Consider the following 26,304-nt stretch of genomic DNA (forward strand, 5'->3'; position numbering starts at 1 on the left):
TCTTATCAAGTTCACTATCGAAATAACAATAAATAAAATTATATATTAGAACAAAAAATCTATGCACTCGCTTCATGAAGTTGTAAAGCGCAATCTTCACCACCACTAGCGAGTATTTGAGAATCCCAGGCTAAACCGAGTATTTTCTTTTCATTTTCCTTCTTTCCGTTGGAGGGTTTTCTAACAACCGTGAATAATGATTGCTTTGGTGAACGTATATCCCATAATTTAATGTTACCATCCATACCAGCGCTTGCGAAGTGGTTAGGAGATGTTGGATGAGCGTGTATAGCCTCTACGATACTTGTGTGTCCGAGTAACTTTTGTGAAATGTTGCTGCTTGCACGCATATCCCATAAAGCAATACTACGATCGACATGTCCACTCACAATTGTCGATGGTGCGACAAGACTGTCCAAACAGCGGATGACGCTGCTACCAACCCGCGTGTCATTCTCTAACCCAACACCCAAATCCCAACTCTTGAGGCTATGATCTGCACCACCTGTGTATCCAACTGTAGGATCAGATTTGCTAAATGCTACACCGTTTACACTCCCAGTGTGTCCTCGCAATTGATGAAGAGGTGCCTTGCGTAATACGTCAACCGTCTTGGTCTTCTTACGCTTCTTTGTTGATGGTTCTTCATCTTCAATCTCAACTTCGTGGGATGATGGAATGTGGGTGTCCCAGAGACAAACCAAACCATCCCAATCTGCAGACAAAACTGTCCATGGTTCGCCCTCAGTCAATGGCTTAGCGGATCTAACTGACGATACTGCATTTTTGTGGCCTGTGTATGCCAACAACTGACTTGGCTTTCCTGATTCTGGTATATCCCACAACTTGAGTGTTGAATCTTGTCCAGCTGTTACAGCCTTATCACCAACCCAGGATAAATCCAAGACTGGTCCGTTGTGTCCAGCCAACTCGTAGATCTTTTCGTTCCGACTGTTCCATATGCTAGCTAAACCGTCGTAGCTTCCAGTGAGAAATTTAGCATCACTGTGGCTTCTTATTGATACACTAGAAATCCAATCGTCATGTAAATAGGTAGAGAGGTGCTTAGGTGGTAGTATAGAAGGTATGTAAGATAAATGTAAAGTTTCTTCCTGAGTGTTCGCCGTTAGAAGTTGTTTACTCTGCAGTGGATATACGTACACCATTACTTATTTCACTCAATACAGAGCTTAATTTACCACCTGTACCATCCTCACCAACAAAGAAATCGAATGGAATAGCTTTGCTGTTCTCTAACAAACTATTGATCAACTGTGAAAGCTGGTATCTCTTCCAGTTTGAAGGAATCATGTACATTTCCTCTGGAATTGCATGCTGGCTTGAAATTGAGTGTAAAATTACAGGCACATTATTCACTTTATCCTCTTCAGACATCGTTGATAGAGAATAAGAGCTTTAGTTTAGAAAAATGCAGATTCATAAAAAAATAATTTCATTCTTCTTCTTTTTCTCTTGTAGTCGCAAACATTTCGGTAGCTTCCCGTTTAGTTAGCAATTCAAACACCCTCGAGGCTTCCTCGACCGCTTTTTCAGAAGGTTCTACGAATGGCGCAAATGTAGTAGGTTCTTGCTTTATAAGCTCCACGTCTGTTTTTACATCAATTTCACGTTCCTCTTCGACGTAGACCATTAAAAATTCTATGTCTTCTCGCGATGTCGTCAGACTATTTATGTACCCCTCGAAGAGCTCATCAAGGGTGGCTTCTTCGTTATCTGATAAGGTTGCTGCAAAATAAACTATGTAGTATCCGGGAGGACATACACCTGATGTACTGCTTTGCCAATGTACATGCACGGCATTGCGTATTCCAAAGGCCATCGGTGGGTATCCCAATATAGGCGACTCAGGGAGTGGATCGACATTAGGCGGCATATTCAACACCATAACAGCTCTACCAATCTTATTGATCACCCTTGACGGCTGATTTAGGTATAAATTTTTCGCATTTGAAATTACTTTCTTTACTGTGAATGTTTCTTCGAAATTATGCAATCTCACGCTATACTCTGAATCGCACTTCTCTAAACTCTCTAAGGCGTGATTCAAGATGAATGTAGATCCATGTACTGCGCTAGACCTTTGTAATTGTGAGATGATTAATCGTAAGTGACCTCACATACCTGCAATATCCTTGTATTATATCGCCGACGCCGCCATATTGAGAATAGAGGAAACATGACGGTCCATACACACCATGTCCATTCATGAAGGTACTCATACGGTTAAAGGCCGAGTGGGTGTCTTCATCGAGGTTTATAGCCATTCCGAATGAGTATATAAGAGAGTAGAAAAGCGATATAGGTATCTCTGGTTTATACTCGGATAATTTCATATTTTCTGTTATGATTTAAGTTGTGTTACTTTCTTGCAACACCAACATACCTTCTTTGAGGAACTCCCTGGAGGCGATCCATTGTAGAAGCTTCATCAGCATTCTCTTGTCTTTCAGGCTGATCGTCGATTTGAATACTTCCTGCTTCGATTTGGGTATTTGAGTGAATTCGCCATCGTTGTAGTGTATTAAACTATCGACCAACTTAAAACTGAGATAGTTGAAAACGCTAGACTTGAGTATTGTATCCAATTGATTTGATTTACCTCTCTCGGTGAGTATTACCGAGGGATGTCGGCTGATAAGGAACTTATTTGGATTCTTGAGGTTGTTTATCTTTATAGTACTACTATCCAATTCAGTTATAGGTAGGGTGGCCCAATTATCGCCGTAATAATCATTTTTGTCTATATGTAAGCACTTGTATCCAGCTGAAGAGAGTGCACTGTTGTGATTAAGTAGGACTCCAGCAGGACTAGCACACTCACCTGGATAATATAGACTCACTATATCCAGTACCGACTATTAAAAAGTCAAATTTATTATCATTCATAAAAGATGTTGGTAGTTCAGTTACAAGAAATGTTCAAGTTAATCCAGGTTCTTCGTCGATCGATCTCTTTATCTTAAGCATGATCGTCGTCTTCCAGTTATCTAATTTCGTCATTTTGTCATAGTCAACGACTAGTCCTGTGTATTGTTCTTGATCGCCCTGTTCGATTGCGTCAATGGCGCCTGATAAGAATTTATGCTCTCTAGTCTGCATGAACGAAGGGTCCATTTCTGCGAATGTGGCTATAGCTCTACCCGCGTCGACCAGATCACCTGCAGCTAACCAACAAAGGCCAGCCTTAAAGAAGTATTCTTTCACACTGAACCTCGTAAGCGGTGATTCGAGTGATTGTTTTATAACTTTATCATAATTACTAATAGCCCTCTTGTATTGTTCTAATTGTGCTGCAATGTCTGCAACGTCTTTGTAGCATGCGCTCGCTGTAGCTTTTGCATCCTCCTGTTCGTACCATTGTGCAGCTTTCTCGTATGATTCTAAAGCCAGGGTTAAATCTGCGAGTTCGTTGAGGTATATAGATGCAATTTCCTTCATCCTGTCAGCTGCTTGTCTAAATCTACCAGATTCGAGTAAACCGTTGACAGCTCTCTGGTAAGCTTCTACAGCGACTAAAGGGGGTGTTAGTGGTGCAAGCTATCTCTACGAGATAACATACGATCAGGGTTTGTTTGCTTGTATGCCTTTGCAGCCTCCCAAAAGTGCTGATTAGCTTCGTTTTTCTCATCGGCTTTTATAGCACATTCAGCTGCTCTGATGAAAGAGTCACCAGCTTCTTTAAAGCACTGGTCAATCTTGAACTTATTGGCTGCATCCCTGAACATATCTGCTGCATCCTGTTTACGCTCTCTGGTAGCACTGGGACCCCAACTGAATAAGCCACCTGATTGATTAGCTTTCTTTTCTGCTTTTTGATATAGCGAAAATCCTTGAGATTTGCCCATCACCGTTGGTATTTAAAGAGACACTCTCTAAAATGAACCTTTATGATGTAAATAATATAAAAATAACAGGAATTTAAATAATAACAACTTAATTTAGGAAGTTAAACTATACAACACAACTAATGAACGTGATAAATACGAGAATTTAGCTACTTTGTTCGGTATCATTCAATCACTTGATTATTTAGAAAGAGCATACGTCAGGGATTCGATAAACCAATCAGAGTGCGTAGTTCTTGATTCTTATTCAGCGGCTTATCAATCCACTAGATACTCTCCCGCTTGCGTCAAGTTGCTGGCCCAGTTTAAGACAATTTTAAAGTTGGTGGCTGGCGACATTGCGGGTTCTGTCGATGAATTTATGGCAGAATATAAAGTACGCTCTCTGGTCGCATATAAACTACTCTTACGCTTACTTTAGATGGACTGTCCTGCTGCTGCTCATCGCTTACACGTCGGTGTTCCTGCCACTGTCGAACATTCGGCAGAAGAGGGCGTTGAAACTGGTAAATGGGTAGCAGAGACGACTCAGGTGGGTAGCAGTCATCTTTACCAACATGGCTAACTCACTAAAGTGCTTTATCACATTCATGGACGCACTCAGACTAAACTTACGAGCGAAAGACCAGTTACATCCTATGTTGACAGATCTTATGAGCGTCTATTCACGCTTCAAAGGCTCTTCTGAGTGGGAAGGCAGACCAAAATTAGTCGGATGGTCAGTAAAAGTGATCATTCATTTCAAAACTAACAAAAACTCAGGCTAATCAGTCTAAACAAGATGAAAGCTGCTGATGAGATTACAGATGAGCAATCTCGGCAGGTAGGTTGAGATATTTGAACGACTATAACCCCTAATGACCTCATTTAGATGTTGTTTGATGTCGATCACGCGTATAATGAATTTTTTAGATCTTTAGGGAAGAACGATGGATGATTAAACGATTAATAGAAAATGTAAAGTAGTTGAAATGCTAAGTAAAGCAACAAAGCAGCCATTGATGTTATGTTTGCGCTTGCTATATTGTGTGCTGCATGAATTTTGATTTGTTCGGGGATATGAACAGCGAACTGTTGTATTTGTTGGATATTGATATATAGATAGTTGAATGTCGGTATCAAAAGAACAGCAAAGCTAATCAATTCCAGTTTATACCTTCTGTATATGAAGCTATTGACGAACTGGCTGGACAAACCAATTATGAAGAGTGTGTTCATGAAAACCTTAACAGCCTGAGGGCTGTTGTTGAAAGTGCTATAAAAACCGATAGCGTTTTCACCGTTAAATTTACTATTATCCATTAAAAGCTTCAAATCTTGTGTGAAACAAATGAAGAGAATACCCAAACTGAATGAAACCGAGGAGAGTGTTATACTCTTTAGTAACGTCCTGTATAATATCAGAGTGTGTTCTATTTAAGTTATTTTTTTTATTTACATTTCCTTTAACCTTGATAGTCACCTACATACAACTACAGCCCCCTTCTTGAGTGACGACGAAGAAGCCAAAAAGAAAAATGGTAAATAAAGAACAAAACACACTAGAGGCTAATCTAACGATAATCTAGCCACCACCAAAACCAAAGAACTCCCGAATGCTGACGTTAATCAACTACAGGCTCAGAGTCACGCTAAACGACACTCGTCAGCTCGTTGGACAGATGCTAGCTTTTGATAGACACATGAACCTTGTTTTAGTTGATACTATCGAGTTTAGAAGGTTGAAAGGTCCTTCTAGCCAAGGTGACATCCCAAAGGAAATGAAGAGAGCACTCGGTTTGATTGTTTTGCGTGGAGAGACTATCATCTCTATCAGCGTTGAGGGTCCACCACCTGTGAAGGAGGAAGATCCAATAAGCAGCGGTCCAGGTGTGGGTGCACCAGCTGGTAGAGGAATGCCATTGGGTGCAGGCGCTGGTCCAGCTCCACCTGCATTCCAAGCACGCCCTATGCCATACGCTGGTGGTCCACCACCACCTGGATTCCCTGGTGCTGCACCTGGATTTAGACCACCGCCTGGGTGCGTAGCTAGATCGACATAGTATCTCCGACTAACACTACTTAGTTTCCCAGGCGCACCTCCTCAATCTATGCCTGGATTCCCAGCAGCACCACCTGGGTGAGTAGACACGTCCAAATAGAGATCTCTAACAAGAACAGCTTCCCTGGTATGCGTCCACCGTCAAGTTAATAATATTTATTATAAAAATTATTTTGTACTTCAATTTAAACCGTACTTTTCTTTCTCTTCTACGATCAACGTGATATGAAATGGTATGAAATATATCGCGATAAATAAAACGACTTGACGCGTTATAGGAGGATATCCACACTATAGTCATAAACAGCGTACAAGATAAGCTCACTGAGCAAGGTATACCAGCTAGTCAGCTCCCGGATATTATCTCAAACTTAGCGAAAGACGGACACCTTTCAAACTTCATTACAGCAGAGACCTTGGAGAATGTAAAACACTTCGCTAACACAGATAACCTAGAAGCAACTTTCGTCAGTTTGGATGGCGTTTTGAGCTTAATTGACTCCTTGTTGGTATCTTCTCCCAAACAGGATAGTTTGCTAGATGAGGAACCATTAGAGGAGATTAGTTTCATGTCTACATTAGATTCCCCGCGTAAAGACCAAGTTCAACCTTCGGATGGAATCACTCCTAAGATAAATCGTACAAACAAATTCAAGAGACCACGTCCAGCTCATAAAGTTGTTAGATCTAGCTCAAGCGTTACAGACTTGAGTGATTATTACCCATCAGATAATGAATTGCAATCACCGAGTACGAGTTCACCACCTCAAACCCCAAATTTAGACAATATACCGGACAGTTATAACAATTTGAATGGTTTGATGTTATCATCTAACAATCAGAATAACGTTAGTCACTTTTATCTCATCCTGACACGCTCTAATATCCCCTTCAGGATGCCCTAATACAAACGCAAAACCAAATACGAGAATTAGAGAAACGCAATAATGAATTAGAGAAACGACTTAAAGAGTCAGAGCGCTCTTATACCCAAACGACATCTCAGAATGAAGATTATATATCCGTCATGGAGGACCAATTGAAAGATGTGCGTTACCTCTGCGATACACGCGACTACTAACGTAATACACAGAATGATATGAAGTTAGAAGCTCTAGCACGTGAAGAAAAGGATCTTCGTGCCAAAGACGTGAGTTGATAGGATTGAGTTGTGTCTTATGGAGTTCTTACACATCACTACAGCGTCAGAATATGTTTACGATCAATAAGGTGTGTTAGGAGTTAATAAAAAAGCCACGTCTAATATCATAAGCTTGAACACGATATAGCTACATACCAACGTCAAACTGAATCAGCACGTATGCAAGCCAACAGTCTGCAAAATCAAGTGCAGGATGTAAATGGTTGGTTAATGATTATTAAAGCGTATACTTCTAACATTCCTATCAGCTGAAATTGATTCACTCAGAGACAGTCTGCGTAAGTGTCTGTATGATTTAAATATCAAATCCAACCGTGCACTACAGGTGAGAAAGATAGAGATGTTCGTGAAGCCCGTAGCAGAGCTGATAGATATGAACATGAAATAAAGAAGGTGAGAATTCAGTAAAATTAGTGACGCTCCATCTAACTAAACGCCAGTGGGAAAACGAGAGAAAAGGTTACGAAGATGCACTACAAAGAATCAAGTCACAGCTAGAGATAGCCCGGAAATCTGAACGTGTATTGGAAGTACAGAAGTCTGAAAATGTTGGCTTGAAAGTGAGTGGATTCTATCTCTAAGATGTTCGTAACACCTCTCGAAAGGAAACAATTGACAGACTCCGTGGAGATCTCAGCCATCAATTGACATACAGCGGCTCATCGCAGGACGATAATGCCGGCCAACTTGGTAGTGTTTCCCGGAATCTAGGCAAAGAATTAGCAAGACAATTGACAGAAGTTGACAACAGCGCCGGTAAAACCCTCTCTAATGAACCATCTGAAGGCGAAATTGAAACTATCGTGACAACCCGCCGGCGGAAAGTCAAGCCGTCGATTAGTTCACTTAGAAATATCGAAACTGATAACAACACCGATAGCACTGAATCGCCGCCTCCATATTCACAAGGAAATGAATTTGAAATCGTCGAGGATGTAAAAAAAGTTACCAACAGAGGTGTGCAAGTCACACCGGAAAGTAAGACAATAGAGACGCAGACATCAACAGATGAGGATAAATCAAATGATAAGGAAGCCCACTCTCAAGATTCTAAGAAGTCATCATTTTGGAAAAAACTCTCGAGTAATTTGACATTCAAGAGGCGTAGGAGCGTTAGTCATACCATCACGATATACTCAACAATAGTTTTCCTTTGCGGTATGATTGGTGGCGCTTGGATCTTACCTTCTACAACTAGTTCGCTTGAAGCTGTTAGGTCATTATCTGGTTATGATGACAAAGCACTCTTCGTAGCTTATAACACCTTCGATGGAGCGTCAACACTTCTAAATAGTGATGGAAGTTTAACTCATTTCTTACAAACTTTAGTCTGGAATGGTTTAGATTCTTCACAGTTATTCCCTTCCTAGATTTATTTATAATTATTATATTATGCATGATGCTCTCTTTACAAATTTACTGACTATTCAAGAATGGAGATAGATAAGAAAGTAGAATTATTGTTCCTCATTGTCTTTCCGAGACAAAGATATTGAGACAAATGAAAAGGAGAGAAGAGTGGAGCTGAGTTTAGAGAGCTTAGAACAAGCAACCGATGGCAGCTAACATTACACCAGCTGCAGCGGTAGTCACACCAATTGAGGTTGCTGAGCTATCATCGTCGTCATTGTTGCTGCTGCTGCTGCTGGATGGTGATGAAGAGGCTGTTGATGCTGTTGAGGCCTCACTCCATGAGCTAGCTTGAGTTGGATTGAACACACCGAATGCGTCACAGTAGACACCCGCTTGTGCGGTTAAATTGTAGCCTATTATGGTTAGAAAATATAACACTATTCTAATAACACCCACCAGCGTTAAGAAGACAATCAGAGCAATCACCGTTATTGGCCAACGTGTCTGTCATCTTTGGACAAGCGCAGGTAAAAAACTTCACCTCGTCGTTCTCTGCTTGATCGTGGCAGTTGTTGTAATCTTGCTGAAAGTCTTTGCATTGGTTGTCGTAACATCTATCAAGTGCAGTCTCCTCTGTATCTTCTGTTTGTCAGTCTCGTCGTATAAAAGACAGAAGACGCACCTTGAGCTGAAACAGCTGCGAGAAGTACTGCAGTAATAAAAACCGAAACGTTTATCTTCATGTTTTGATGATGGGAATCCTGTGCTAAGAATATAAAAGTCTTTTTTGTCCCTTAAGTAGTCGGCGGACAGTCTTTAGAAGCGTGTTGACAGCGACATAAAATGACAAAGAGCTGTCACAAGAGAGGTAACTAAGTCATAATGTATGGTTTATACTATCTAGTTTACTATTATTTTCATTCTAAATATTCTCCCTTGACATCATACCGTGAATATGAAAGTGGCGATCGTTGGCGGAAATGGCTTCTTAGGCTCGGCTATCACTAAAGCGGCTGTTGGCCGTGGCTGGGAAGTCAGCAGTATCTCGTGGGTAGCGGATATAGACTATAGACACTAAACTAAGCTAGATAGACAATCAGGTAGACCATTCAGGACACCATCCGGACATACGCCTAAATGGACAGATGAGGTGTGTCTAAAATAGCCGATTGACGCTTATTTAACCTACCAAACCAGGTTAAATGGACATCCGCGAATGTGTTTGATCAGAATACATACGCAGACGTAATCAAACAGTCAGATGCAGTTGTCCACACTATAGGAATACTCTTAGAAAGTGATTATAAGAACGGTCCATTGGATGCTCTCAAGGGTTTGATAGCTGGAAGAGAGAATCCAAACCCGTTAACTGGCGGTTTATACGAGAGGCTGAACCGTGATGCGGCTATACGCGTAGCAGACGTTTACAAGAATACTAGAACCACACAAGAAGACAATCCATTCGTCTATATCTCAGCAGCTGATATATTCAGACCACTCATACCATCGAGATATATTTCAACAAAGAGAGAGGCAGAGGAATATCTGAAAAGATTAGATGGTATAAGGGATATTAGTCTTAGACCTGGATTGATGTACCACCCACACACCCGGCCGATATCTACGATACCTGCAACAATGATAGATATTTTGAACAAACTTCCTAAACCTTTTATTAATGGTTTAGATGCCGATAGTAATTTACAAAGCGTACAAAATTTACTGCATACTTCCGCATTGCATATCGATACCGTCGGAGCAGCAGCTTTGGAAGCTATACTAGACAAAAGCCAATCTGGAGACGTGAATGTGGACGATATTAAGAGACTGGCATGGAAATCTTAAAATTTTTAATTGGAATGTAATCCCTAGTAAATTACTTGTGATTTTATACAACTTGACTGAGATCTTATAGATCAAAGAAAGATTATTAAAATACAGACTCAGACAAAAGCCATGCGCGTTAGTTAGAAGTAATTTACGCTGATATTCACTTAATCTACCACAGGAATGGCTCAGTAATGTCAATGTGTTCCATTATAGGAAACCATCGATAGTGAGACGCAAAAGACGGGCGTCGGATACGCAAAAAGAGACCAACGATCAAGGTTTGTCTAGTAAATCATTAGCTAGACTTAAACCGATGGTCGTTAGCAATGATAACACAAAGGAGCAACTCGAATTAGATAGTATTGACATGCGGATAAATGATAAAGTAGAGAAAATGGCTAATAAAGTAAAGAATAGAACATCGCTACCAGCTCCTAACAAGATGAAGCAATCACAGAATACACTATTTGACGCATACGATATCGCTAAAATATCTGAATTACGGAATAATGATAGTAATTATTTAGCTATACGACGCGTTTTGGCAAAACCTCATAATAGATGTTGTGCCGATTGCCGTTCACCCGATCCATTATGGGCAAGTTGGCAACTCGATTTGATACCAATGGTTATCTTCATTTGTATTAATTGCTCAGGTTGGCATCGCTCTTTGGGTTCTCACATTAGTAAAGTGAAATCAATTGAACTTGACGATTGGACAACCGAACAAATTAAATTAGCGGATCGGACAGGCAATGATAAATGCAATTTATATTGGGAGGCTAACAAACCATCCGATATACCAATACCCAAACCGAATACTAGTGAAATTGGTTCATACATCACGTGTAAATATAAAGACAAGCTCTGGGTAGATAGCCGAGCTTTCGTTTAACGACGTTCATTTATCACGGAATTTCTTCATATTCTTATTGGCTAATGGGTTATTAATAATTCCAAATTATATTTATACCATCTTTTTTTGTCTATACAAGTCAAATACATAATTCAAAACCATCCCTTTTTACCAAATTTCTTTTCTTTCTTCTTTTCAACCTCTTGCTGCTTTTGTATGTGCTTCTCAATCTCTTTTTGCTCCTTTTTCAATCTCTTTTCGTCTTTCTTGTCTGGTTTGGGTATGATTGGTTCTCCTTTCGCGTTCATTGGTGGTGGTGGTGGTGGCGGCTGTATCTCTTCTGTCCAGAATTTCCTATCGTAAGCTTCTTGTAACTTTTTGTAGTAGCGTGCTTCAACTTCCTCAGGTGCGTAATCAGGTGCGGTCTGTTGTGCCTTCTTATCACTCAATTCTCTACCTGGATCGAACGAATATTTGTCCAATTTACCTAATGCCGTTGATGCACTCGAGAACTTCATATTCGCTTCATTTGTGAGCGTCGATCCACTACCATACATATATCCACCTCCTAACTTGCGCAAATTGTCAACGAATTTCATAGGGGTGAAAATATCCGTTGATCCTGACAATTATATTAGAATGATTGCAATTGATAGATGATACAACCTACCAATGAGTATGTCCCTGCTGGTTGAGTTCGCCAACTCATACATAGCTCTAATTTCGCTGTAGAGCATACCTCCACATACAAAGACAAGCACTTTTTGTTTCTTAAGGTCTTCATTGTCCTCCTTCATTGAAACCTTCTTCGATGCACTCTCATTCACTTGTGAGGACGAAGAGCGAGAAGCTGTCGCCCATGTAGCCCTAGCAGATCTCAAACTACCCTGAGAAGGTGCCGGTGTGACCTTCTGCAATGGTCTGGTTGATGGACGTGTACGTAAACTAGTTGAGGGTGGTTCATGTGCACCATTTGATGGATTTTCACCTTCTAGTGTATTCTCAAATTTAGGGAAATTTCCATTGTCAAGTCTCCCTTGTAGTAATTCCATTACTGTTGTCTTCAATGCAGGCACATATCTACTTGTGTCATAAACATCTTCGCCCGCCTTTCCGCGATACTTGTACTTTCTAAATGATTGTTGATTTTGATCATTCTTGCTAAGTTTTATACCCAAATGAACGAGATTGTCAATAGCTTCTTGTTCAGTTGGGCCAAGTCTTGCATGTTGGTATAATCTTCTTTTGTCTTCATCGCTAACACCCTCTTTAAAAATGATATACAACGCGATGATACGTATTTTATCCTTGTTTGTAACGTGTGGTAGATCCAAGAGTGGTACCATTTGCTCAATCAAATGACGTGGTGTCCGACCATCTGCCGTTTGACCAGTTGCGCAGCATTGCTCAACTTCTGAGACTTCCATTAAGTGTCTATTAGATACTTCTGCCATACATAAACCAGATAAGTTGGTATGGATGAAGGCCTATTCACATCGTCAAAAGAGTTATCTTATAACCATAGGCAACAAACCTTCTCCTTTATTTCTTCTAAATCACTGAGACCAGCTAACATACTTCTCAAACCATCGAGACCCTTGCTTTCTTTGAAACCACTATCGATTTTTTCGGCTTCACGCGTGAGCTCTCCAACTTTGTCAATCGCCTCTTTCATATGTAAGTGACGAATATCAGCCCAAATTGAGTCCGTCTTGTCTGAAAGTGAGTGTTGCTTAATACCCAAATCACCAACAGGTGCTTGAGCGGTACTCTTGAAGGTATAAGTTGGTGGATGAGATGTAGTGTCAACAACCCTATCAGGTAGGACATCAGTAGCAAGTGATTGATACTGGAAGTCGTGAATCAATGGTAAGCATACATCCAATGTTCTATCAGTGATGAGAAGAATAGGTGGTGCGACGTTGGTAGATGATGAATCAGAAAGACCGAAATCCGGATTGTCTCTCTTCATTTGTTGAAGCTCCTTATGGAGGGCAATAGCGACTCTCCTTGCAACGCCAGAACCTCTCTCTGATGAAGTAAAAGCGGACTTCCAAGTAGACCTCTTGATTGGAGGTCCTGCTGGATCAGCACCAAGGTATTCACCAGCTGCTACGACTGGATTGGCGTATGTACCAACTGAATTTAGCGGGTTTTGGTATCTAATCGAAGGGAATATATTGAGTAAAGTGAGGATATTCAATAGACCTTTTACTATTAAGCCTACTTGCACTTCAGATGATGGTATATTAGGTGGCTGTGAATAAAAGCTGTTGAATGCGGTCGGTTGATCGGTGATGAACGCCCTGGATTCAACCGAGTTGAAGTTGATAGAGAGCTCAGAGAGAGCTTCTAACTTAGTGATAATACCAGAATCTACGATCCATTGTTCTAGATACTTTGGTAGTTGATCTAAGAAGTAAAGCGAACAAGGTGTAGTGGCTTGTTTGACATCCTTAATCACTCTCTTGACGGAATGTGAAGTTGGTAAAACAAAGTAGAGTTTATCATAATTGCTAGGCTGCCTACGTAAATCCTCTAGTTCTTGTATTTCAGTTATATTCTGCTGTAGAATCTCGTTCATTTTGAGAGTATCGAGTATGAGCTGCTGCGAGTACTTGTCTGCTATAATAACTCTCCATTGCTTAGACTTTAATAATTTTAATAAATGCTGTCTTTTTAGATTGTGTAAGTTAGTCATCGTCGTCCTAGTAAAACTCCTTAATGTCATACCATCAGGATACGTTTGGGGAAAATAAAATAGACACTAGCAATTTACCAGACTTTTTCAATACTCCTTCTAGGAATCTAACCCATAAGCCTTCTTCAAGCTTCAGGGATCTCTGGATGAAGGATGATGCACTACCAACAGTCAGTTTCACAGATACGCTAAAAATGCACACACCAGACATTTTGGACTCTCCGCAGATTGATTTTAGTAGCGCATTAGAGCCTAGCTTAGAGCAGTCTCTCGATAGGACCCACATCTCGCAACCAGCTGTCGTGCCACCACCAATGCCAGTACAGCAGATGCAGCAGGTACAGCAAATGCAGCAGTTACATCATATGCAACACATCCAGCAACTTCAACAGCAGCAAATGCAGCAGCCAGATGTCGTATTCCCTGCACTCCCAACTCAAATGGAATCAATCCCTACTAACCACTCTGAAACTATGGAGAAGATCATTAGAGACCAGGAATTGCAAGATTTGAAGAGACGCAGAAAAGCAATCAAGATTTCTGCAATGAGTAACTTCAACCACCTTATGACACCTTCAGATAAATCTTATATTCTCAGAATGCAATTATCCTCATTAGCAACCGCAGACCCATACACTGACGACTTCTACGCCCAAATATATTCAATTCTCATGCGTAAAAACCAAGGCGTTTTGAATGTAGGAGGTATGGCATTGTCTGTTGCAGCAGGTTCAAACCAATCCGGAATGGGTGCTGGTGCAGCCAAAAAGCTTCGCGACCAGATCGACAAAATTGTCAGAAGCAAGAGAGAGAAACAGGAGGATAACACCAATAAACAAAGTCAAGAAGATTACCTCGTTGGTGCATTAGGTAAGACATCCTCAAAGACCAACTCAAGAGCTCCAAGACAGGTCTTGCAAGTACCTTCGAATGAATCGACAAAAGCATCCGCTAAGGATGTCCTCTCGTCACTCGAGAAAGGTGGTTTCGCAAGCTCACTGTTGAACGGTCCACAACCTGCACTTACACGTCGTCAAAGTTTAATTGCATCTGAAAAACTCTACGATTATGTCCTTAACCTCGAGAATTTACGTAGAAACCAACCCCAACCAATTCAACCAACGGAAGAGAACCCAAATCCAGAGCAACCATACGAGGAAATGTCACGATGGGAGCAAGAGTACAACTTTAACGTTGATGAATTGTGGAAGGGTCTCAGAGTAATGGAGCCACTTGAGTTGTCAAATCCACACCCATTTATTTCATTAATCGCGATTACAAAAACATCAAAGTTACTCCCAAGAGCCATCCGCCATTTAGATCAACAACAAGTGCTCACTATTAATACTCTCATAATTGCTTGCTTTAGTCAATACCTTAGATTTAATCAGGACAGCAATCTCGTTGAGGCTTTCTTATCTGGTATCGTTCCACAATTTATGTCTATGATTACTGGTGTTAGTTTGAGATTAGTTGCTGGTATGCTTGCATTGTTTGTTGAGCGTAATGATGTTGTACAGGTTGCACAATCAAAGGTATGTATTTTAACATTCTAAGTGAATAACAGTTGATATTCGTCACAGCCAGGATTAGCATTCCTCACTATCTTATTGAGTAGAGCGGAGATATTGAAGCAAATTCCAATGGGAATTGAAAATGCACCAAATCCAGAAGAAATTTCTCAATGGTGGGTATATAATTATAATTTGATAATCTCATCTTACACCTCTCAGGGATCAAATATTCTCACTCTTCTTCAGCAAATTGTTACCATGTCTTCCAAGTTTATTCCCATCACAACGTCATAAGACAGCTCGGGCATTTGGAATGGGTGCAGCTATGCCAAGTGGATCACTCGAAGAAAGTATCTTATTAGACAGTGAAGATGAGAGTGTATGGCGTTTCCTTGCAGCGATTGCACTTAATAGTGACAACATTCAACAATCAACCCTCGTACAAGAAGTCAGAGATGTTGTTCAAGAGAACGTCATAGCTGCTCAACAAGCTTGGGTACCACCACAAAGTGCTACAAAGAAAATCGGTAATGTTAATGTATTCCTCCACGCCCTTGGTTTGGACGTCAGCCAACTTGGTGTGTAGGAATCTCGTTATTTAATGTTTAAAATTACAATCTTAAATGAAATAATAATAATTTATACACTCAACGGTTGTTGTTAACATTCTGGAACTGATACTGGAATTTTAACTGATGTGGCTAATCCAGCGAGTGAAGTCTCTTTGAGTTGGGTGCTCATTAATGCTGCGGTATCACGCATTGCTTTAAGTGACATATCGAAAGATACTACGTGTTCTCCGCGAGTGTTCAGACTAAGTTGAGCTGCACAAAGAGCTTTGATTGCACCGAGGAAGTTTCTCTCGACACAAGGTACTTGTACTAAACCGTGAGGTATATCACCTGATGATTTGTTAGATACTACTCGATCATGTTTACAAAACCCACATGTAACACCGAGGAAATGCTCAATTCCACACTCAGCAGCTTGAAGGATCTCCTTCGTTGATCCACCATTGAGGGCAGTGAAACCAGCCGCTGCCATGGATGTTGCACTACCAATCTGGTCATCGTTAGTTGTTTCAAAATAGTAAAACCCTCGTCTACTCACCTCAGCCATACATCCACCTTCAGCAGCACTGATGGTTGCACCTCTACGAATTAGCATTCCTATAGCCGCACCAGTGAGTAGAAACTGCTTCATGTCATTTGAAGGATCATGAGAGAGAAATTCAAGGTGGTATTTTAAAACAGCTGGTAAGACACCAGCACTGCCCATTGTTGGAGATGTAACTAATCGAGAAGCACAGGCGTTTGCTTCCATGACAGCTATAGCGTAACACATGACGAAATCGATCGATTTCACTTCATTGTTACGACGTGGTGGGATAGGCTTGAGTGGATGTGACCAATCGCCAACAATAGCTGCGTCAGAAGAGCTACCAATACTAGTACGATTGTAAAGTCCGCTTTGGAGTCTATCGTAAAGCATACGTGCGCGCTTTTTTACTTTGAGTGGTCCAGGGAGGTATTCATCCGTTGCGCTTATCCCAGCTAAAATACTCTCATCCATTGTTTTCCAGATATTCCTCAAACGTGAGTCAATCTCTTCCGGAGTATACCACGTCAGTTCGTTATTGTAGACAATTTGTGCGATTGTTAAGTTGTGTTTCTTACACAAATTAAGGAGTTCCTCGCCAGAGTGAAATGGATATGGAACATCTTTGTGCTTTACGACATCAGATGTGTTCTCTTCTTCAACGAGGTGCACATTACGACGTGCGGGATCTACAGCATCTTTCTTTATCGATTTGTAGAACACATTCTCGGTTATTTCAGTATTATCGTGTACGACAAAACCACCACCTATTGAATAGAATGTATTGGTTGCTAACAAATCTCCAGATTGACTGAAAGTTGACAATTGCATTGCGTTCGGATGTCTCGGGAGTGCCTCATTCATACGCCAGCTTATGTCTTTTTCGACGTCAAAGTAAACTTCCTTTTCTTCCGATTCATTTCTAAGAATAATCATTTTGTTTTTTACTATAGTGTCAAACAAGCCTGGAAGTGATGATGCATCTATCGATGTATCTTCCGGATCGACGCCTTCTAATCCCCAACAGATTGCCATGTCTGTCATGTGACCCTTCCCTGTAAGCGCTAAGGATCCGTAGAGAGTTACTTTCAATGAGTGAGCTTGCTCTAAGACACCATTGTCTGCGAGGTCATTGACAAAAATCCGTGCAGCTCTGAGTGGACCGCATGTATGTGAAGAACTAGGACCGAAACCTATAGAAAAGAGATCGAAAGTACTTATAACCGCGTGTTCTGTTTTTGGCGGTGTGTTCTCAGATGTTTGTGATTCCGGCTGAGTAGATTGATTGGATGATTGAGCAGTTGCTACTGTAGCCAAACGCCTGTTGTTTGGAAAATATCCGCTAGTACCGCTAATTTCACTTAACAGGCTCGCTCTTGTTCTTCCGAATGCGGATGCGGAGGTGGAAGACCTTGTGGAGAATGCAGCATGAGTGGACCTCGATATTCTTGCTAGGTTGTAACGGTTTCTTGATATCATGATTGTTTTGGTGAGCGGACAAATGAGCAGTCATTTATTTGGCATGTGATTCTGCTATCAGTGAGTCGACCGCGGTAGGACGATCGATAAGCGACTGTTGACATAAACGGTAATTTATGTATATATATAGTAAATAATATGATAAGACAAATGCCTAGTGAGACGGAATGTACATAATACCTCTCATCCACTTGGACGTCATCAAAAGTCAACAAACATCAGAGTTACAGACAAAGTGGCAAACAAAATAGAATTTCTCGAGCGACATGCATTTATACTACCAAGTAATAAACTATTCTTACATTATTGATCTTCTTACTTGGCGGAGATAATACCTGATGAAAATTGTCAAATTTTCTGTAAAAATTTTAGAAAGGTAAGAACTCACCATCAAAACGTTGTCTGAACCAAGCTTGTGCTTCCTCCTTCTTGACCTTGTGTTGGAAGCCAATCTTGTTGGTACGTGATTTGCGCTTAGCAACACGGTATCCTGGGCGGGACATGACGACGTAGAAGTCAGCACCGAAGATACCAATACCTGGGTCGTACTTGATACCCAAATCGATGTGCTCGTCAACACCGAAACCAAAGTTACCAGTTTCAGAGAAGTTGCCCTTCTTGAGTTCGTATTCCTTGACCTTAAGACCACGTTCGAGGATTTCCTCAGCCTTTGGACCTCTAACGGTAACGTGGCAGGCGATCTTTTCGTTACGACGGATACCGAAGGTACGGACGGTGTAACGAGCCTTTGAGGTGACTGGAGTTTGACCAGTGAGTTGTTCGAGGACCTTGGCTGCACGTGTAAGTCTGTCACCAGATTCACCAACGGAGATGTCTATAAGATGTTAGCTGGACTGTCTAGAGTAAGATAACAAAGTATTTACTGATGACGAGCTTCTCAACGCGAAGCTCCTTCATTGCGTTGCTTGGTGCAGTTGACTCGGCCTATTAATTTATTAATAATTGTTTATATTCCGTTTGTATAGAATTTTACCATTTCGATTTTTAACGTCGCTGAGCTCAAGCGATGATTAGACGAAATTCTCAAGCAAACGCAATGAAAAAATTACAAAACTTGTTTATAAATTAATTTACAATATAATTATAATTTATGAGCTATAGAGTAGCTAAATTATTTATTTAACCTCTTTTATGCAATATAACCAGGTTTTGAAACTTTTGAGAAGACAGCTTTTACAATGATATAACCGACACTAGCAGGGCATCTACAGCTAGACAGCCAGACTATCATACTAATATACGAACTACTATATACATTACATTATACAAATACACTACACCCTTCATTGCTCTGCGTTCGAACTGTTTGACGGTATGAGTGAGAAATTAGGTGCTGTTAATCTGTGCCTTGGCGCAGGCATTCTAGGACCGTATGATTCTGGTAGTGGTGGTAACGGTCTTGAGTTGAGTGTCTGTGAGAGCTCTAAGAGGTACTATAAACGATATGAGTGGATAATCCAACTAGATAGTAACTGTGCATACCTCTTTTGGTGGTGCTAATGAAAATTGGTGGTTGGCTTTCACTGAAATAGCCATTTCAACATCCCCAAGTTCAACGCCATTGTATCCATTCCTTCCAGCATATTCTGAGTATACCAATGAATCTGAGAGTACTTCGTGCGTGTATCCTATCCAAATATATTAGCTTCATCCTTTTCTAGTCAATATGTGCTCACTGTTCGCGAAATCTAATAACATATGTATCGTAGCTGGAGGAGCATCATTTATACCTTTTGAAGCTAAAATAAGTGATATCAAATGCGCTGTTCTTGGTACTGGTTTGACATCAGACATGATTGCAGAAGATTAACAGGCTCGTTCGTCTAACACCACGATCATATTCATAATTTTCACAAATTAGAGCAATAATCTTATATGGAAATGCATCTGGGTCTATAAATAAGTTGCACAATGTAAATGGGACATCAGCTTTTTGGTTTGCTCATTGAACAAGCTTGGAGTTATAAGAACAGGACAGAAAAAAGATATTTCTCATATTAAATTATACAACACACCATAGTTGTACCTTACTTCTTATCCTATCTTGTTACTACTCCCTAAGTTGTCGCAATTTAATGACGTGATTCACAATCGTAGCTCAGTGATTGCTTATGATTAATTTCCATTCAAATAGGCTTCTTACTTACTCTGTTCTTCTTCTTAAACGAAATGAGTTCATCGTCACTGGACAAGCAGAGCTTAAAGGATGAGGAACAATCTGAGACCTCCTCTCTCAGCAACAACCACATTTTCCAGCAACCAGAAATAGCACAGTATTGGTCAAAGATTTATGAGAATGCAAAATATGAGAATAGACATAGGTTTGATCCAGAGTTCACTTGGACGCCAGAGGAGGAGAAAAAAGTCTTACGTAAAACTGACTTGAAGATCTTGGTATTCTGTATAGCTATGTTCTTCTCACTCGATCTCATACGACAAAACTTAAGTATGTATGAAAGTAGACGTCCTCTCAAAAAGCTAATCGTCTCTATTAGAGAGAGCTGTCTCCGACAACCTGTTATCTGAACTTGGTATGGACCAAAATGACTACAACAACGGTAACACGATCTTCTTCCTTACTTTCTTGGCCATGGAGTTACCTTCTGGTTTGATTAGCAAGAAAGTGGGTGCTGATAAATGGGTACCTGCACAAATCATCGCTTGGTCAATAGTAAACGCAGCTCAAGTGGGTATGAATAACAGAACCGGATTTTACGTTCTGAGAGCTATGCTTGGTATTTGTCAAGGTGGATTTATTCCTGACGTGTTGCTTTACTTGTCGTATTTTTACACCTCCGCTGAATTAAACATAAGAGTTGGATGGTGGTATACAGTTTTGGGATTCTCTCAAGTTATTGGTACACTTCTAGCAGCTGGATTCATCGAATTGAGAGGTCTGCATGGACTATCTGGATGGAAATATTTATTTGCATTCGAATCTCTGATCACTGGTGTAATAGGCATCCTTTCAATTTTCTTGATGCCTTCAGGACCTACGCAAACGGCTGGTATACTTAGAGGCAAGAAAGGTTACTTCACTGAACGCGAGGAGAAGATCATAGTCAACAAGATTCTTCGAGACACGCCAAACAAAGGAGACCTTAACAACAGAGATGGTATTAATTGGTCAAATTTCGTTAAGGCGATAACAGATTACGATTTATGGCCAATTTATATACTTGGATTAGTTGTTTATATACCTTACCAACCATCACAAAATTATATCACACTTATTCTCAAACAACTCGGATTTTCAACTTTCGAAAGCAACGTCCTACTCATACCTTATCAAGTTCTTTTCGCAATATTCTGTGTTTTAGTTAGTTGGCTTTCAAAGCGAGTCAAGGAACATGGTTTTGTTTCTACAATTGCGAACGTATGGACATTACCACCACTCGTTGCTCTTTTCTGCTTGCCGCAAGTACAATCAAATTACTACAATTGGGTTAGATATGCTCTCAATATGCTCATCTCATCTTTCCCATACATTCACCCACAGATGATCGCATGGCTAAGTGAGAATAGTAAATCAGTTGGTAGTCGAGCAGTTAGTCTCTGTATATACAACATGACATACCAGATTGGTAGTATAGGAGCTACAAGAATATATACAGACGCCGACAAACCATATTATGAGAAAGGTACTGCTGCACTTATTGGTATTTGTTCGGTATCAATATTACTTCCAGTTCTAGCAAAAGCATATTATATCGCAAGGAACAGATATAAGCTCAGAGAGTGGAACAAAATGACGCCTGAGCAACAGTTGGAATATAGTATCACGACAACAGACATTGGATCAAAGAGATTGGATATGCTCTTTACACACTAAGGAAATGTATACTATTGATTATTCTCATTATAGATTTTTGTATTTTATTTAACATATGGATGAATAAATTGCATCTTAACTAACGATATGCATGCTTTGTCTATATAATCATGTTATCATGCTCTACATACTGGTATTGTGATTTCTTGTGATAATTCTTCTTCACCTTGACTGACGTATTGAGCTGATAATGTCTCATCTGAATCCTTTCTTTCAAGACTGCCTCCATACGCCCAATAAGAAGAAACCAAAGCGAAAATTGCAAATAATGTACTACAGCCATAGGCGGACTTGAGACCATTGGCTAATACACTCTTAACTGCAAGTCTGTACTCTATTGGAACATCATGGATTGCATCGACAGATTTACGAACTTTATCGACTATATCATCTGAATTGTCAAGTCCAGAGAGAGCATCAGGGAGATAAACCATCACGTAATTCTGGAAAATTGTTGCTGTGACAGTAACACCAAATACTGAGCCGACGTTCCTAAAGAGATAGACGACCGATGTCGATACTGCTTGTTCAGCATGGCTAAATGCAGCCAACATAGTGAACAAAGAGGAAGGATTGATAAGGCCTTGACCAATATTAGTCGGAACAAGTGACCAAAAGTAAGTCGCATCGCTATTTGTTCCTGAACTGTCAAAATTGAGCGGGAGTGCACAACCGATTGTAGCGATAACGCATCCTACTTGAACTAATCTATTAAGGTATCCATATCTCGACATAACGTAGCCAGCTACGAGAGCACCAGCTGGAAAACCCAAGGCCGGAACAATGAGACGACGTCCAGCCGTCCCGCTGCTCTCTTGCTTGACGGATTCAAAGTAGAGTGGTGTGAGGAAGAGGAAAGAAATACATGCAGCACCTGAAAAGAAATTTGTTGTGATATTGCTATATGCGAGAGTGCTTCTAAGGAGACGAGGAGGGAGAATTGGCGCGACAGCGTTGAGTTCAACTATCCAAAAACCAATAAGAAAGACAGCAGCGCTGACAAGGAAACCGACGACGAGCGGATCTGACCACTGCTTGTCATTACCGCCCAGGTTTAGACCGGCAAGGAGTGAACTCAATCCGAGGACTAGCGTGAGTGAACCTAAGATATCAATATCTTTCAATTGCTTCTTGTTTGCAACATCATCCTCGAGTGGTCCTTTGACGTAGTTGGGTTCTTTTATATAAATCGCGCCTCCTATTATACCGAGCGTGCAAACTGGAAGTTGAACAAGAAACATGAACCTCCAATTGAAACGCTCAGTAATCCATGCACCTAAACTTGCTCCTAGTGCTGCACCGAGTCCATTCCATAGATTATTAGCTGACTGGTATTTTCCTCTATGTTGGAATGGAACATAATCGCTCAGGATGATGGTCGCGACAGATTGGAGACCACCACCACCGATACCAGTGAATGCACGGGCAAGGTTGAGTGATAGCATATTAGGTGCAACACCACACAATAAGCTACCAAGCCAGAAAACAGTAGTAGCGAAAAGGAAGCATTTACGCCTGCCGAACATATCCACATCGGATAGTCTACCATAGAGCGGCTGAAAAGATGTTGAAGTTATAAGATAAGATGTGCTTATCCATACCGCATTGTTGGCATCCTGGAAGCTGGAACCTAGACTGTGTGAGTGTGTGGAAATTAAGACAGGCAGACAGACTGACCAATGATAGCGTAAGTTGCTGCTGCAATTGTAGCGTCAAACCCGACAAGAAAAACGTTGGCCCAGGTTACTTAAAAAATGTAAGTGATGCAGTTTCATGCGGAAAAACAGCCCGGCTCACCCAGTTGTATAATACGGAGTTCGAGGGTGGGTTTCCAGACATCACCTGACTTATTTAAGAGTGCGTCGCGTTCAGACGGCATGATAGTAGGGTAGTGAGAAATTTCTTCGTCCTTCTTTAATTTCGCAATCAGATTAGGGGATGCGCTAATCGTTCCTGAATTAATCGATAGAACGATAAATTTTAATTTATAATTGATAAGTATACTAGCTTTACATTGAATTAGATTATATTACAAGACATTCGTTCTTCTCTAACATCCAACACTATCGAATGCTAACTTGGTGTTGCTCTGGAAGGAGGAATAAAGTAAAAAATGTACTCGATATCTAAAAAGCTATATTCACACATCTGACGTTTATACAGCCAGACGAGCGTAGTAGACTCCTTGACGGTGACCGTGATGATGACGCTAGGAATCTGCGTAGTACAACTACCAGTCCTCCAACTTCAAGCTATAACTCACCAAGTATGAATAATACGCCATCGACAGGTTCACCAAACCCGGAGTTATCATATGCCTATTCATATCCTAATCAGGAAGATGCAGCTTCACTCAATAATATAGTAAGCAAGGCATCAGAGAAAATGGTAAATATAACGAATTCTACATCATCACTTAAAGCAGCAACGAGCATGCATAGTCTACGCGATCTTAATAGTCTCTCAACCTGGCTAGAAAGCGATCCGATAAAGCTAGATAAAGCGACAGAATTTGAGCAGGAACTCATTAAACAAACGGCAAATGATCTATCAAAAGTATTTCAGAACGCATTTGATGTTTCGCTCTCACAATCAAACAGTGAAGCGTCGTCGAGGAGAAGCAGCGTCAGCGTAGGTGGATTGTCTATTCAACAACGATCCATGCATGAAGAATTTGAAAATACACCACGTCAAACTGTATCATCAACACCAAAAAATAACTAATTTGTCAATAAGTTATACCCTTGATTGTACTTTTCAGCAGTTTTAACTATAATATCATCAGGAATGACTGGTCCAACTGGGTTGTTTTTGTCAAATCCGACTGATTTCAACCAGTCACGGACAAATTGCTTGTCAAAGCTGTCCACGCTCTTTCCAACTGTGTAGCCATCGACTGGCCAGAATCTCGAGCTGTCTGGAGTGAGAATTTCATCAACGACGACGAGGTTTTTGTCGCTATCGATACCAAATTCAAGTTTGGTATCAGCGATAATAATACCCTTAGTTGCAGCGTATTCTGAGGCCAATTTGTAGATTTTTATGGCAGCTTCTTGGATCTGACTAGCTAATGGTTCTGGCACTCTCTTTTTGTATTCTTCCACTGAGATATTCTCGTCATGTTCGCCCATATCTGCCTTCGTGGATGGTGTGAAGAGCGGTTCGTCGAATTTCTCACTCTCACTCATACCCTCTCTGATAGCCTGGCCATTTACAGTACCAGATTTCTTATATTCGCTCCAGGCAGATCCTGTGATGTAACCTCTAACGATGGCTTCTATCTTAACGATTTCGCACTTCTTAACTTGTAAAGTACGATCTCTGAGGCTATCTATTGACTGAGCAGGGAGTTGCATCTTTTCTACATCACTCTCTATCAAATGGTGGTTAACTTGTGTGCCGTCTGAGAGTGTGATAGGGAATAGCTTATCAAACCAGAACTTAGAAATCTGAGTGAGTAGTTTACCCTTTCCTGGAATACCCTGTAGATGTTAATAAGTTCATAGCTCTCTATGTTCACTCACGGAAGACAAGATAACGTCGAATGCGGATATTCTGTCGGTAGCAACGAAGAGTAGACTATCGTTATGATCAAACAGCTCGCGTACTTTCCCTGAAGAAATTTTCTTTATACCATCCAATTCTGTTCTAGTTATTGCGGACATCTTTCAAACTATATGATGGTAGTTCGCAACAATCAAGATGTTAGTCGAGAAGATAGAAGAACTGCTAAATTTATTCGGATTGGAACTTGCTATGATATCTAACCTATTAGGTATTGGTATTGTCGTCGGAAGCAGTCTCATAAAGATACCACAGTTATACACAATCTACACCAAATCCAGTCGAGGATTAAGTTTGAGTGCATTCGCTTTAGAGACCATAGCATACTTTGTCAACTATGTTTATGGCTATGTACACGCTTATCCTTTCACAACTTACGGTGAAAACTTAACATTGACATTCCAAAACATCATAATAGTAGGATTCATTTTAAAAAGTAAATTCAAGACAATTTTATTTGCGATTTTCACTCTATCTTTCATATTCACCCCTAAAGAATTCGTTGATATCACATTCACCTTATCGATTCCACTCAGTCTAGCCTCAAAATTACCTCAGATTTTTAGTAATTATAGAAATAAGTCAACAGGATCACTCAGTCCTATTACAACCTTCGCACAATTCGCTGGTTGTTGCGTTAGAGTTTTGACTAGCATAAAGAATGCGAATGGTGACATCCCTATGACAGTATCTTTCGCAGGTGCGGCCGCCCTCAATGGAGTACTCATCCTTCAAATTGTAACCTACTCACGCAAGCAACATTCTTTCAGTTTACCGTCACATCATCGCGCCGTCAGTAAAGAAAAAAGGCTCGATTGAGTGTAAATATATGTAGTATACCTTATATGCACAGTTTATTGTTATTCTGATTTTAATGGAGGTCAAACAAGTAAGAAACTCACACCCTTTTTATTAAGACAGCATACATGACGCAATAAACGAAGGATCAAATAGTTTTAATAGGAAAGTTAATCGGAAGATTCCAGG

General features: G+C 40.5%; 19 protein-coding genes across 19 annotated transcripts; 9 read left to right on the top strand and 10 right to left on the bottom strand.

Annotated features, from left to right (window-relative positions):
* Window positions 1-5: 5 nt before the first annotated feature.
* WALSEDRAFT_70618 (FAD/NAD(P)-binding domain-containing protein) lies at window positions 6-2,914 on the bottom strand. The gene is made up of 5 exons (XM_006960473.1): window positions 2,843-2,914; window positions 2,405-2,799; window positions 2,143-2,359; window positions 1,162-2,099; window positions 6-1,112 (listed from the first exon to the last, which is right to left on the bottom strand). The coding sequence occupies exons 1-4, from the start codon at window positions 2,905-2,907 to the stop codon at window positions 1,454-1,456; spliced, it is 1,323 nt and encodes a 440-aa protein (XP_006960535.1). The 5' UTR covers window positions 2,908-2,914; the 3' UTR covers window positions 6-1,112; window positions 1,162-1,453.
* Window positions 60-1,395, bottom strand: WALSEDRAFT_66368 (WD40 repeat-like protein; the record flags this gene model as incomplete). The annotated part of the gene is made up of 2 exons (XM_006960474.1): window positions 60-1,112; window positions 1,162-1,395. The coding sequence occupies 2 exons, from the start codon at window positions 1,393-1,395 to the stop codon at window positions 60-62; spliced, it is 1,287 nt and encodes a 428-aa protein (XP_006960536.1).
* WALSEDRAFT_61475 (vesicular-fusion protein SEC17) lies at window positions 2,890-3,880 on the bottom strand. Its single transcript, XM_006960475.1, has 2 exons — window positions 3,581-3,880; window positions 2,890-3,533 (listed from the first exon to the last, which is right to left on the bottom strand). The coding sequence occupies exons 1-2, from the start codon at window positions 3,864-3,866 to the stop codon at window positions 2,941-2,943; spliced, it is 879 nt and encodes a 292-aa protein (XP_006960537.1). The 5' UTR covers window positions 3,867-3,880; the 3' UTR covers window positions 2,890-2,940.
* Window positions 3,881-3,898: 18 nt separating this feature from the next.
* Window positions 3,899-5,320, top strand: WALSEDRAFT_58751 (vacuolar protein sorting-associated protein 28; the record flags this gene model as incomplete). Its single annotated transcript, XM_006960476.1, has 8 exons — window positions 3,899-3,913; window positions 3,964-4,091; window positions 4,137-4,242; window positions 4,288-4,398; window positions 4,442-4,584; window positions 4,629-4,689; window positions 4,738-5,256; window positions 5,305-5,320. 7 exons carry the CDS (start codon window positions 3,899-3,901, stop codon window positions 4,801-4,803), a joined length of 630 nt encoding a protein of 209 aa, XP_006960538.1. The 3' UTR covers window positions 4,804-5,256; window positions 5,305-5,320.
* Window positions 5,321-5,369: 49 nt separating this feature from the next.
* WALSEDRAFT_34063 (Sm-like ribonucleo protein) lies at window positions 5,370-6,100 on the top strand. The gene is made up of 4 exons (XM_006960477.1): window positions 5,370-5,386; window positions 5,435-5,886; window positions 5,932-5,985; window positions 6,027-6,100. Exons 1-4 carry the CDS (start codon window positions 5,384-5,386, stop codon window positions 6,055-6,057), a joined length of 540 nt encoding a protein of 179 aa, XP_006960539.1. The 5' UTR covers window positions 5,370-5,383; the 3' UTR covers window positions 6,058-6,100.
* A 139-nt stretch (window positions 6,101-6,239) lies between these two features.
* WALSEDRAFT_61477 (hypothetical protein) lies at window positions 6,240-8,481 on the top strand. Its single transcript, XM_006960478.1, has 9 exons — window positions 6,240-6,755; window positions 6,803-6,955; window positions 7,001-7,057; window positions 7,111-7,137; window positions 7,181-7,271; window positions 7,318-7,347; window positions 7,395-7,462; window positions 7,510-7,629; window positions 7,675-8,481. The coding sequence occupies exons 1-9, from the start codon at window positions 6,477-6,479 to the stop codon at window positions 8,437-8,439; spliced, it is 1,590 nt and encodes a 529-aa protein (XP_006960540.1). The 5' UTR covers window positions 6,240-6,476; the 3' UTR covers window positions 8,440-8,481.
* Window positions 8,459-9,187, bottom strand: WALSEDRAFT_61478 (hypothetical protein). The gene is made up of 3 exons (XM_006960479.1): window positions 9,105-9,187; window positions 8,879-9,061; window positions 8,459-8,835 (listed from the first exon to the last, which is right to left on the bottom strand). The coding sequence occupies exons 1-3, from the start codon at window positions 9,163-9,165 to the stop codon at window positions 8,609-8,611; spliced, it is 471 nt and encodes a 156-aa protein (XP_006960541.1). The 5' UTR covers window positions 9,166-9,187; the 3' UTR covers window positions 8,459-8,608.
* A 331-nt stretch (window positions 9,188-9,518) lies between these two features.
* On the top strand, window positions 9,519-10,267 carry WALSEDRAFT_22484 (hypothetical protein; the record flags this gene model as incomplete). The annotated part of the gene is made up of 2 exons (XM_006960480.1): window positions 9,519-9,572; window positions 9,620-10,267. Coding segments are annotated over 2 exons (702 nt in total), but the record flags the coding sequence as incomplete, so codon positions are not given.
* A 93-nt stretch (window positions 10,268-10,360) lies between these two features.
* Window positions 10,361-11,280, top strand: WALSEDRAFT_55601 (Arf GTPase activating protein). Its single transcript, XM_006960481.1, has 2 exons — window positions 10,361-10,384; window positions 10,431-11,280. The coding sequence occupies exons 1-2, from the start codon at window positions 10,379-10,381 to the stop codon at window positions 11,145-11,147; spliced, it is 723 nt and encodes a 240-aa protein (XP_006960543.1). The 5' UTR covers window positions 10,361-10,378; the 3' UTR covers window positions 11,148-11,280.
* WALSEDRAFT_49066 (Sec1-like protein) lies at window positions 11,237-13,818 on the bottom strand. The gene is made up of 3 exons (XM_006960482.1): window positions 12,643-13,818; window positions 11,779-12,595; window positions 11,237-11,730 (listed from the first exon to the last, which is right to left on the bottom strand). The coding sequence occupies exons 1-3, from the start codon at window positions 13,807-13,809 to the stop codon at window positions 11,261-11,263; spliced, it is 2,454 nt and encodes an 817-aa protein (XP_006960544.1). The 5' UTR covers window positions 13,810-13,818; the 3' UTR covers window positions 11,237-11,260.
* A 53-nt stretch (window positions 13,819-13,871) lies between these two features.
* On the top strand, window positions 13,872-16,323 carry WALSEDRAFT_61480 (hypothetical protein). Its single transcript, XM_006960484.1, has 4 exons — window positions 13,872-15,344; window positions 15,393-15,496; window positions 15,543-16,195; window positions 16,241-16,323. Exons 1-3 carry the CDS (start codon window positions 13,956-13,958, stop codon window positions 15,907-15,909), a joined length of 1,860 nt encoding a protein of 619 aa, XP_006960546.1. The 5' UTR covers window positions 13,872-13,955; the 3' UTR covers window positions 15,910-16,195; window positions 16,241-16,323.
* On the bottom strand, window positions 13,872-17,943 carry WALSEDRAFT_70626 (L-serine ammonia-lyase). The gene is made up of 5 exons (XM_006960483.1): window positions 16,434-17,943; window positions 16,271-16,385; window positions 15,543-16,225; window positions 15,391-15,496; window positions 13,872-15,342 (listed from the first exon to the last, which is right to left on the bottom strand). The coding sequence occupies exons 1-3, from the start codon at window positions 17,898-17,900 to the stop codon at window positions 15,984-15,986; spliced, it is 1,824 nt and encodes a 607-aa protein (XP_006960545.1). The 5' UTR covers window positions 17,901-17,943; the 3' UTR covers window positions 13,872-15,342; window positions 15,391-15,496; window positions 15,543-15,983.
* Window positions 17,944-18,135: 192 nt separating this feature from the next.
* Window positions 18,136-18,842, bottom strand: WALSEDRAFT_34068 (60S ribosomal protein L11). Its single transcript, XM_006960485.1, has 3 exons — window positions 18,785-18,842; window positions 18,289-18,735; window positions 18,136-18,235 (listed from the first exon to the last, which is right to left on the bottom strand). The coding sequence occupies exons 1-3, from the start codon at window positions 18,816-18,818 to the stop codon at window positions 18,216-18,218; spliced, it is 501 nt and encodes a 166-aa protein (XP_006960547.1). The 5' UTR covers window positions 18,819-18,842; the 3' UTR covers window positions 18,136-18,215.
* Window positions 18,843-19,233: 391 nt separating this feature from the next.
* Window positions 19,234-19,729, bottom strand: WALSEDRAFT_49073 (transcription factor TAFII-31; the record flags this gene model as incomplete). The annotated part of the gene is made up of 3 exons (XM_006960486.1): window positions 19,598-19,729; window positions 19,404-19,549; window positions 19,234-19,354 (listed from the first exon to the last, which is right to left on the bottom strand). Coding segments are annotated over exons 1-3 (384 nt in total), but the record flags the coding sequence as incomplete, so codon positions are not given.
* Window positions 19,730-19,908: 179 nt separating this feature from the next.
* On the top strand, window positions 19,909-21,753 carry WALSEDRAFT_41370 (MFS general substrate transporter; the record flags this gene model as incomplete). The annotated part of the gene is made up of 2 exons (XM_006960487.1): window positions 19,909-20,367; window positions 20,417-21,753. The coding sequence occupies exons 1-2, from the start codon at window positions 20,091-20,093 to the stop codon at window positions 21,751-21,753; spliced, it is 1,614 nt and encodes a 537-aa protein (XP_006960549.1). The 5' UTR covers window positions 19,909-20,090.
* Window positions 21,754-21,776: 23 nt separating this feature from the next.
* WALSEDRAFT_61481 (multidrug efflux transporter) lies at window positions 21,777-23,644 on the bottom strand. Its single transcript, XM_006960488.1, has 3 exons — window positions 23,551-23,644; window positions 23,431-23,499; window positions 21,777-23,383 (listed from the first exon to the last, which is right to left on the bottom strand). Exons 1-3 carry the CDS (start codon window positions 23,630-23,632, stop codon window positions 21,870-21,872), a joined length of 1,665 nt encoding a protein of 554 aa, XP_006960550.1. The 5' UTR covers window positions 23,633-23,644; the 3' UTR covers window positions 21,777-21,869.
* A 100-nt stretch (window positions 23,645-23,744) lies between these two features.
* Window positions 23,745-25,224, top strand: WALSEDRAFT_70630 (hypothetical protein). Its single transcript, XM_006960489.1, has 3 exons — window positions 23,745-23,868; window positions 23,917-24,309; window positions 24,359-25,224. Exons 1-3 carry the CDS (start codon window positions 23,824-23,826, stop codon window positions 24,386-24,388), a joined length of 468 nt encoding a protein of 155 aa, XP_006960551.1. The 5' UTR covers window positions 23,745-23,823; the 3' UTR covers window positions 24,389-25,224.
* On the bottom strand, window positions 23,817-25,430 carry WALSEDRAFT_61482 (phosphoribosylaminoimidazole-succinocarboxamide synthase). Its single transcript, XM_006960490.1, has 3 exons — window positions 25,278-25,430; window positions 23,915-25,235; window positions 23,817-23,865 (listed from the first exon to the last, which is right to left on the bottom strand). The coding sequence occupies exons 1-2, from the start codon at window positions 25,416-25,418 to the stop codon at window positions 24,474-24,476; spliced, it is 903 nt and encodes a 300-aa protein (XP_006960552.1). The 5' UTR covers window positions 25,419-25,430; the 3' UTR covers window positions 23,817-23,865; window positions 23,915-24,473.
* A 79-nt stretch (window positions 25,431-25,509) lies between these two features.
* On the top strand, window positions 25,510-26,136 carry WALSEDRAFT_22509 (mannose-P-dolichol utilization defect 1 protein; the record flags this gene model as incomplete). The annotated part of the gene is made up of 1 exon (XM_006960491.1): window positions 25,510-26,136. The coding sequence occupies one exon, from the start codon at window positions 25,510-25,512 to the stop codon at window positions 26,134-26,136; it is 627 nt and encodes a 208-aa protein (XP_006960553.1).
* Between the last annotated feature and the right edge of the window lie 168 nt (window positions 26,137-26,304).

Source organism: Wallemia mellicola (genome assembly GCF_000263375.1).
Source record: "Wallemia mellicola CBS 633.66 unplaced genomic scaffold WALSEscaffold_29, whole genome shotgun sequence".
In the NCBI taxonomy this organism is placed as follows: Eukaryota; Fungi; Basidiomycota; class Wallemiomycetes; order Wallemiales; family Wallemiaceae; genus Wallemia; species Wallemia mellicola.

Excerpts from the sequence above, each read along its gene's own strand:
- WALSEDRAFT_61480 (XM_006960484.1), top strand. The coding sequence starts at position 13,956 with ATGAAGGATGATGCACTACCAACAGTCAGTTTCACAGATACGCTAAAA. Across the intron at positions 15,345-15,392 it reads TACAGGTTGCACAATCAAAG|CCAGGATTAGCATTCCTCAC; the intron begins GTATGTATTTTA and ends TATTCGTCACAG. Across the intron at positions 15,497-15,542 it reads CCAGAAGAAATTTCTCAATG|GGATCAAATATTCTCACTCT; the intron begins GTGGGTATATAA and ends TACACCTCTCAG.
- WALSEDRAFT_34063 (XM_006960477.1), top strand. Across the intron at positions 5,887-5,931 it reads GGATTTAGACCACCGCCTGG|TTTCCCAGGCGCACCTCCTC; the intron begins GTGCGTAGCTAG and ends AACACTACTTAG. Across the intron at positions 5,986-6,026 it reads TTCCCAGCAGCACCACCTGG|CTTCCCTGGTATGCGTCCAC; the intron begins GTGAGTAGACAC and ends TAACAAGAACAG.
- WALSEDRAFT_70630 (XM_006960489.1), top strand. The coding sequence starts at position 23,824 with ATGCTAACTTGGTGTTGCTCTGGAAGGAGGAATAAAGTAAAAAAT. Across the intron at positions 23,869-23,916 it reads GGAGGAATAAAGTAAAAAAT|CCAGACGAGCGTAGTAGACT; the intron begins GTACTCGATATC and ends ACGTTTATACAG. Across the intron at positions 24,310-24,358 it reads CGGCAAATGATCTATCAAAA|CGTCGTCGAGGAGAAGCAGC; the intron begins GTATTTCAGAAC and ends CAAACAGTGAAG.
- WALSEDRAFT_34068 (XM_006960485.1), bottom strand. The coding sequence starts at position 18,818 with ATGAAGGAGCTTCGCGTTGAGAAGCTCGTCATCA. Across the intron at positions 18,736-18,784 it reads CGTTGAGAAGCTCGTCATCA|ACATCTCCGTTGGTGAATCT; the intron begins GTAAATACTTTG and ends AACATCTTATAG. Across the intron at positions 18,236-18,288 it reads GTTCAGACAACGTTTTGATG|GTATTATCTCCGCCAAGTAA; the intron begins GTGAGTTCTTAC and ends AATTTTCATCAG.
- WALSEDRAFT_61475 (XM_006960475.1), bottom strand. The coding sequence starts at position 3,866 with ATGGGCAAATCTCAAGGATTTTCGCTATATCAAAAAGCAGAAAAGAAA. Across the intron at positions 3,534-3,580 it reads CAAGCAAACAAACCCTGATC|TCGCTGTAGAAGCTTACCAG; the intron begins GTATGTTATCTC and ends CACCCCCTTTAG.
- WALSEDRAFT_61481 (XM_006960488.1), bottom strand. The coding sequence starts at position 23,632 with ATGCCGTCTGAACGCGACGCACTCTTAAATAAGTCAGGTGATGTCTGG. Across the intron at positions 23,500-23,550 it reads ACTCCGTATTATACAACTGG|TAACCTGGGCCAACGTTTTT; the intron begins GTGAGCCGGGCT and ends ACATTTTTTAAG. Across the intron at positions 23,384-23,430 it reads AGCAACTTACGCTATCATTG|GTTCCAGCTTCCAGGATGCC; the intron begins GTCAGTCTGTCT and ends CACACAGTCTAG.
- WALSEDRAFT_61478 (XM_006960479.1), bottom strand. The coding sequence starts at position 9,165 with ATGAAGATAAACGTTTCGGTTTTTATTACTGCAGTACTTCTCGCAGCT. Across the intron at positions 9,062-9,104 it reads CGCAGCTGTTTCAGCTCAAG|ATACAGAGGAGACTGCACTT; the intron begins GTGCGTCTTCTG and ends GACAAACAGAAG. Across the intron at positions 8,836-8,878 it reads TGATTGTCTTCTTAACGCTG|GCTACAATTTAACCGCACAA; the intron begins GTGGGTGTTATT and ends TAACCATAATAG.
- WALSEDRAFT_70626 (XM_006960483.1), bottom strand. The coding sequence starts at position 17,900 with ATGATATCAAGAAACCGTTACAACCTAGCAAGAATATCGAGGTCCACT. Across the intron at positions 16,386-16,433 it reads AAGGTGGATGTATGGCTGAG|ATTGGTAGTGCAACATCCAT; the intron begins GTGAGTAGACGA and ends AACGATGACCAG. Across the intron at positions 16,226-16,270 it reads GCATTTCCTCGGTGTTACAT|GTGATATACCTCACGGTTTA; the intron begins GTGGGTTTTGTA and ends ACAAATCATCAG.
- WALSEDRAFT_49066 (XM_006960482.1), bottom strand. The coding sequence starts at position 13,809 with ATGACTAACTTACACAATCTAAAAAGACAGCATTTATTAAAATTATTA. Across the intron at positions 12,596-12,642 it reads TAGAAGAAATAAAGGAGAAG|GCCTTCATCCATACCAACTT; the intron begins GTTTGTTGCCTA and ends CGATGTGAATAG. Across the intron at positions 11,731-11,778 it reads CAGCAGGGACATACTCATTG|GATCAACGGATATTTTCACC; the intron begins GTAGGTTGTATC and ends TATAATTGTCAG.
- WALSEDRAFT_61477 (XM_006960478.1), top strand. The coding sequence starts at position 6,477 with ATGTCTACATTAGATTCCCCGCGTAAAGACCAAGTTCAACCTTCGGAT. Across the intron at positions 6,756-6,802 it reads CATCTAACAATCAGAATAAC|GATGCCCTAATACAAACGCA; the intron begins GTTAGTCACTTT and ends TATCCCCTTCAG. Across the intron at positions 7,630-7,674 it reads CTGAAAATGTTGGCTTGAAA|GAAACAATTGACAGACTCCG; the intron begins GTGAGTGGATTC and ends ACCTCTCGAAAG.
- WALSEDRAFT_61482 (XM_006960490.1), bottom strand. The coding sequence starts at position 25,418 with ATGTCCGCAATAACTAGAACAGAATTGGATGGTATAAAGAAAATTTCT. Across the intron at positions 25,236-25,277 it reads TCGACGTTATCTTGTCTTCC|GGTATTCCAGGAAAGGGTAA; the intron begins GTGAGTGAACAT and ends TAACATCTACAG.
- WALSEDRAFT_70618 (XM_006960473.1), bottom strand. The coding sequence starts at position 2,907 with ATGAATGATAATAAATTTGACTTTTTAATAGTCGGTACTGGATATAGT. Across the intron at positions 2,800-2,842 it reads AGTGAGTCTATATTATCCAG|TGCACTCTCTTCAGCTGGAT; the intron begins GTGAGTGTGCTA and ends TAATCACAACAG. Across the intron at positions 2,360-2,404 it reads CAGGGAGTTCCTCAAAGAAG|AAAATATGAAATTATCCGAG; the intron begins GTATGTTGGTGT and ends AAATCATAACAG.